This window comes from Elephantulus edwardii, unplaced genomic scaffold, assembly GCF_000299155.1.
Source record: "Elephantulus edwardii isolate Elephantulus edwardi_28Jun2011 unplaced genomic scaffold, EleEdw1.0 scaffold00073, whole genome shotgun sequence".
Classification (NCBI taxonomy): domain Eukaryota; kingdom Metazoa; phylum Chordata; class Mammalia; order Macroscelidea; family Macroscelididae; genus Elephantulus; species Elephantulus edwardii.
In genome coordinates this window covers 13,530,350-13,537,516 of record NW_006399823.1, presented here as the reverse complement: position 1 = coordinate 13,537,516, position 7,167 = coordinate 13,530,350, and the positions used below count along the sequence as shown (strand labels likewise).

Sequence of the window (7,167 nt, the reverse complement as noted above, 5' to 3'; positions counted from 1 at the left end):
CTGTGGATTTGGTTTAATTTTCCTCAGCTTCAGCTTGAACTTGCATATGAGTAATTGGTGGTCTGTTCCACAATCAGCCCCTGGCCTAGTTTTCACAGCTGATATTGAGCTTCTCCAGCGATTCCTTCCACAGATGTAGTCAAGTCGGAGATAGATCGAACATGCAATCAAGATGCATTGATAATAATGGGTGACTGGAATGCGAAAGTTGGGAACAGTGAAGAAGAATCAGTAGTCGGAAAACATGGACTTGGTGACAGGAATGAAGCTGGAGATAGAATGAGTGAATTTTGTAAAATCAATGACTTATTCATTGCAAATACATTTTATATGAGACACAAACGTAGATTATACACATGGACTTCACCTGATGGTATGCATAGGAATCAGATTGTAATCAATGTTAGGAAACAAAAATGTGTATGAATGGTTGAATGGAAATGCAATTAGCTTTGTAAACTTTAAGGCAAACCACAAGGAGTAGAAGACACAAAGACTGGTACAATAACTCACATCCAGAGATTGTGAAAAAATTTGGTATGGACGAAAGGAGGTATTACTTTTTTAAAGAACATTCAAGAGAATCTAACATGAAGTTAAGGGTGGGAATAATTTCTCTAAATGCAAACGCTGCTTCTCAAGCTTAATTTGCATACAATTCCTAAGGGATGTAGTTAAAAATGAAGTTTCTGATTAAGTTCACTTAGGGTAGGGCCTGGGATTCTGCATTTCTAGTAAGTTCTCAAATGATGCCTCTGAGTAAAAAGCCACTATCTATGTCCTCCAACACAGCAGCCTCTAGCCACAAAGAGCTATTTAATTTCAGTTGCCTGCTTAGATTTGCCATATTTCAAAGGTTCAACAGCTACATGTGGTAGTAGCTACACTATTAAAAACATATTTCTGAGGCGGGGCAGGCGCAGAACTGATGTTATCCTCGTGCCGCGGTGGCGAGCTCATGAAGTGTGCCTTTCCGTGGTGCGCACAGGTAGGAGGTATCTGCTGCAGCAGTAGAATCATTGTGCGAAGAAACCATGAAGCACTATGAGGTGGAGATTCTGGATGCGAAGACCAGGGAGAAACTCTGCTTCCTGGACAAGGTGGAACCCCATGCCACTATCGCCGAGATCAAAAACCTTTTCACCAAGAGTCATCCACAGTGGTATCCTGCCCGCCAGTCCCTTCGCCTGGACCCCAAGGGCAAGTCCCTGAAGGATGAGGATGTCCTGCAGAAGCTGCCCGTGGGCACCACAGCCACACTGTACTTCCGAGACCTTGGGGCCCAGATCAGCTGGGTAACGGTGTTCCTCACGGAGTACGCGGGGCCGCTCTTCATTTACCTGCTCTTCTACTTCCGGGTGCCCTTCATCTATGGTCACAAATATGACTTCACGTCCAGTCGGCACACAGTGGTGCACCTCGCCTGCATCTGCCATTCATTCCACTACATCAAGCGCCTGCTGGAGACCATCTTCGTGCACCGCTTCTCCCACGGCACCATGCCCCTGCGCAACATCTTTATGAACAGCACGTACTACTGGGGCTTTGCTGCATGGATGGCCTATTACATCAACCACCCCCTCTACACACCCCCCACCTACGGAGCTCAGCAGGTGAAGCTGGCCCTGGCCATCTTTGTGATCTGCCAGCTTGGCAACTTCTCCATTCTCATGGCCCTGAGGAACCTGCGGCCTGCAGGGTCCAAGACCAGGAAGATCCCCTTCCCCACCAAGAACCCCTTCACCTGGCTCTTCATGCTGGTGTCCTGTCCCAACTACACCTACGAGGTCGGGTCCTGGATCGGCTTCACCATCATGACACAGTGTCTCCCAGTGGCTCTCTTCTCCCTGGTGGGCTTCACTCAGATGACCATCTGGGCCAAGGGCAAGCACCGAAGCTACCTGAAGGAGTTCCGCGACTACCCGTCCTTGCGCTCGCCCATCATTCCCTTCCTGCTCTGAGCTGCTGCCCCACTGCCTGTTTGCTTACATCTGGGCCAGGCTCTCATCTCCCCACCCCACTGTTACCCTGGGGAATTGGGGGGTCACAGCTTTCCAGCACCTGGAATAAAATCTGCCTGTTAGCTGGGAAAAAAAAAACAAAACATATTTCTATGATTTCTTAACTTTCAAAAATTTTGTAGGACTCAAAAATGTAGCTGAAGAAGAAAGTATATTAAACAACCAACAGTGCTTACACTCAGTCAGGAGCCACACTGCCAACCCAAAGGCAACACTGTTCGAATCCATCAGCCACTTGGGGAAAGATGCACAACCTCCTCCCATACATCGATTTACTGCCTTTGAAAATCAACTGGATGATCAGCTATGAGTCGGTGCCAACTAGAAGACACATAACACAATCACTAAGAGAAGAATTTTCACTATCCTTGCCTTCACTTCCCATACTTTGGACCTATGAGAACAGGTGGTCCTTGGAAAAGGACATTATGCTTTGCAATGTGAAGAGCCAGCCTAAGAGAGGAAGACCATAAAAGGAGCAGATGCAATATGAAGGTGCCCAAGTCTGATTTCTACCCGCTTCATAAAGAGGAACTGTCCATATCAATAATATTCATAGTCCCAAAACTGCTTGATCAGATACATCACCTTACATACTCCTGCACCCATTTCTACCAATCATTGGATCTGTTAGTTTGTTCTTGACTCAAAGACTTAATTCACAGTTGTGAGGTTCATTAGAGAAATAGGTTATCGAGTGAGGGAGGCAAAGAATATCACACAATGCAAATCCAGATTTAGTTTAACAATCCCAAGCCTTGACAGTCTGGGTTCTGTTCTGTAGCACAGATGCAAGAAGCCTCTAGTATTCTCACTCATCCAGTAAACTTTATTTCAGAGCAGTTATAAATCAGCTTTTCCTTCAGTCATCCAGCAAACAAATCCTTTAACTGCAGTATAAATGCAGAGTTCTTCTGGTTATACCTTGTAACAATCTCTACACAGCAATGCCAGTCTCCTCTCTCTCTCTCTCTCTCTCTCTCTCTCTCTCTCTCTCTCTCTCTCCTCTACAGCTACCAGGGTTCCTCACAGGATGGAAAACACTTTCTTTTATATTGATCCCACAACTGTTGATGATTTGCAAGATCATTTGTCCACAGTTACAGTGGCCAGAAATCATGCCCTTCCAATGAGGACTAAGGCAATGGCTAGAAAAACCCTTTTTTAGGGTTTCTTGCACCACTGACCACACCCTGGTTTTCTAGCCATTATGTCTCACTACTGCAGGATTATAACAATGGGTTTAAGTATTTCAGCGATGGTGAGTATGGCACAGGAGAGGGCAGCATTCAGATACATTGTTCATAGGGTGACTGTGTCACAGTGGGCTCGCCAGCACAAAACAAAAAACGGGAAAAAGGTTAGAATCAGTTCCAATAGCTGGGATAATTTTTTCCAACTTCAATTTGGAAGAAAAACTGAGCAGAGCAGTTTTCAGATATAAAACAAGTAACCTGCATTGTCTATAATTGTATTTAATACTTTTATAATCTAGTTCATGCTTTGAGTCCTAATACAGGACCAAAGATCTCCCAAGAGAAAGAAATATTTACAGCAGCTTTTTTTTAAAAAAAGAAAATGGCTGTATTAGGTACAAACGCACTATTATGACTTAAAACTCTACTGCAAATCTAAAAAACAACAAAACCCAGAACATTCCAATTATAATTAAGGGAGAAAAATATTCTATTGTGTATTTTAAGAACACCAAGCCCGTACTTGGTTGCTTTTTAATTGAGACGGTAAAACATTTTTATACAGATAAAACATTTCTAATATTTAAGTAGCACTTTTACAATTATAAAGCCAAGAACTTTACCTGTAATTCTGACAGGCTGACAAAGCAGCAAACAGAATTCAACCCAATAGTGTTTCCTAGGCAACAGCAGAGATACAGCCAGTGGGGGGAAAAATAAAAACAGAGGAAAGCAATGCAGCATTTCGAGGAGGTTCAAGAAATGCATTTTAATTGTCAAAATGTCACAAAAACAACAATATTGAAAATAATTTCATTGGAAAAGACTCAATGCGGAATGCTGGTTCTATTATGGCAAACGAGGTGTGGAAAAATAGAAAAATTAGATTCCCTCTCTTTACTCTGAATTAAGGCTAGTTATCAATCTTATTTGGTTTGACAAAATTTATCTACATTAGCACACACTTCTTCTGGGCCTCCTTAGTTGCCTCTGCAAATATGACCACACAGAGATTCAACATGCAATACTGGACCATTCCCCAGGACGACTGGGCAGGGCTGGAGGCAGTATGTAGCTGGATGTCATCTGTTACAAAGACAAGCTCATATATGTTTAGATTTTCATTCAAACTGTAGAGCATGCATTTCAAAACACAGATTAAATATAGTATGGGTTGCCCATACTCTCATTTGACTTCAATTTCCTCATGTGTAACAAGAAGTGCTTGGATTCACACACAGAAATCTTTCCCACTTTAACAGTTTTGTTTTTTTTATTTTCTGATATATAGCTTACAAAAAGGGCTGTACATTTATTTCAAAATAAATACTACATCCAATGCCATTTTTAAACTTTTTCTTTCTGGGACCTAAACTTTGACAGTTAACCTTTAGAAAATAATACTGGAAATGTCCTAAAACAGAGCTATTAAAATGTCTAAATTTTCTTCCAGCTTTTGCAACAATGATGGCATTTGCTCTTATATCTATGTCAGAAACACTTACCTGAATTAAAAGAAATATGTTAGGCACCTTTAATCTATACTTTCACACTATATGTCACTATAATCTTGTGAAATACACTATATTTTCACCAAAAGAGCTTTTCTTTTCAGTCAAATGCTCAGTCAATTTAGTAACTTAGACTGAATTGATCAAGTAATTCAAGCAAAACTACCAATTTAGTAGCTGCAGGAAAATATCACTAAAGTGTTCAGGTAATTCATCTTTCAATGATTGGTAAATTAAGGAAAAGAATAGCAAAATGGAGTTTTCAAGAAAGAAAATGTTCATTTTTTTCCCCCCTCCTATCTTCTCTATCCAATTTTCACTGAAAGCAATATTAATAGATTGTAATTCACTCCACAGAGCCCTCGCCTGCTATTGAACTTTATTAGGTCAATGTTAATGCCTTCATGAATCAGTTGCACCCCTGCACAGACCTTGAGTATGCGATTATACTTAGATGCCTTTCCTTCTTTTTGATACAGAGTTCTTCTTATATAAAAGAAAGAGTGAAAGTTACAACAACAAGTGTAAGTTAGTAATTCAAAAGCAAAGAAAAATTAACTTCCAAAAAGTATCAGCACATACGTTAGTGACTTAATTCTTGTATATTAATTTCAATTCACCTATAACTTGCTTTCCTTTTTTCATCTCCATTTTCCTTTTAATCTGCCTTAATACTTATTATTCAGAAAGTGCTGGGAGGCAATATGTTTCCGTAAAAGTCAGCTCTTTCATATATAAGATCAGTTCAAAGAACATTTAAACACTATGGCTATTAAAAGAAAGATGAGTAAATCCTAAAATAATTGCATCAGTTGTCAAAATGAACTTATTGGGTATGCCTGCCAATAAAGGGGAAAAATATACTTTTGGGGGGTCTGGAATGTTGCTAAGGAGAATAATATTGAATGAATAATCCTATTTCCCTTTCACTTTAGCTATCAGGAAACAGATGCAAACCACAGAAATATGTAATAGATGTTATACATATACACTAGATTTTTTTTTCTTAGTTTTCAACTATACGTTGTAGTTTCCTATTAACAAATAGCTAGTAAACAGAGAATGGGATAAAGGGGCACAAGGCTGTGAGCATCCCTCTGAAAGGGCCAGAGAGAGTGAAAATAGCATAGCCCCTCACTGCCCCATTGTAGAAAGCAGATAAAGAGCCTGTAGTTCAGTCTCCTGTTGCCTCTAGAGCCACAAAGAGCCACAGTTATGGTACCAAAATGAAATTTATTAGGGAAGTAAGTTTGAGAGAGGGGGAGGCAAAGAATATCCAACACAAATCCAGGTTTTATCCCAGCAGTCCCAAGGCATAATTCCTCAATTAGTCCAGTTCTGGTTTCACATCAGCAAGCAGCTTTTCCTTCCATCATCAAAAGCAAAAAGAGTAAAACCTGATGTGGCCATCACAAAACAAGAAGCCTCAGGTCACATCTTGCCACAGTTTTTCCACAGCAATGCCACAGTCTCTCCACCACCATCAACAGGGTCTCCCTCGACTTGTCCTCAAGTACTGATGTCACAAGTCTTGCTACTCAGTGTGGGAAGCACTCTCACTCTTCTTATACAAGTCCCATGGTTATTGATAATTTGGAATACCATGTACCTGCAGTTAAGGTAGCTGGACACCAGAGAGGGCTTAACATAATGGGGGGGGGGGAGCCAATTTTTAAGCTAACACCACAACATGTTTATTTTTATTTTGTGAATTTTTATTGAGGGAGAAGGATGGGCACTCTCCTTCCGTGCCATTACCTGCCTCTGAAAATCCACTGGAGTTGTTTCTGACTCAATGGCACACACAACAACAACACACACCAATTATTACTGCTTTTCTTTGAAAAGTACCAGAAATCTAGATAGCATAGCACCTGTGTCTCTGCACACTCTTTCTCTTTCTCTCATTGCCACCAAGCTGGAACCACGTAACAGCTGTCCATCTACTGAGTTTTCTGAGGCTGTAAGAATCGTGGGCAGCCGTCCATCTCCTGAGTTTTCTGAAGCTGTAGGAATCTTGGGAGGTGACTGCCATCTTTTTCTTGTGCAGCTGATGGTGGACTTGAACCACCAGCGAGGTGTGTTCTTTGGGTTAGCAGTGAAAATGTTATACACTAGGCCACTAGATCACCTTAGTTGTTGTTAGGTGTCTTTAAGTTGACTACGATTCATACAGACCCTATAAATTGTGAATCTAAACGTTGCCCTGAACTGTGTTATGATGTTACCATGTACTGTCGAGTTTGAACCAATCTATAAATGATGCTCCAATTTTCAGAGGCAGTTAATCACAAGAGGTAGATTCAAACTGAGTGCCTTTGTGTTGTCAAATCAACTTCTTACTAAGCCCCCACCCAGAGGTTCCAAAGATAAGGGAGACATTATACAGAGCTATGGCACAATATGAGCTCCACTAGGGATCATACTGTGCCACAGGTC

General features: G+C 41.1%; 2 protein-coding genes across 13 annotated transcripts in view; one reads left to right on the top strand and one right to left on the bottom strand.

The window, feature by feature from the left end:
- Window positions 1–7,167, bottom strand: part of PARD3 (par-3 family cell polarity regulator) — an 869,174-nt gene that overhangs the window by 502,472 nt on the left and 359,535 nt on the right. The gene's annotated exons all lie outside the window — the stretch shown is intronic.
- LOC102862680 (very-long-chain enoyl-CoA reductase-like) lies at window positions 1,035–2,074 on the top strand. The gene has a single exon (XM_006888930.1). The coding sequence runs from the start codon at window positions 1,035–1,037 to the stop codon at window positions 1,959–1,961; it is 927 nt and encodes a 308-aa protein (XP_006888992.1). The 3' UTR covers window positions 1,962–2,074.

What these genes read in the sequence shown, in the direction of transcription:
- LOC102862680 (XM_006888930.1), top strand. Translation starts at nt 1,035, where the DNA reads ATGAAGCACTATGAGGTGGAGATTCTGGATGCGAAGACCAGGGAGAAA.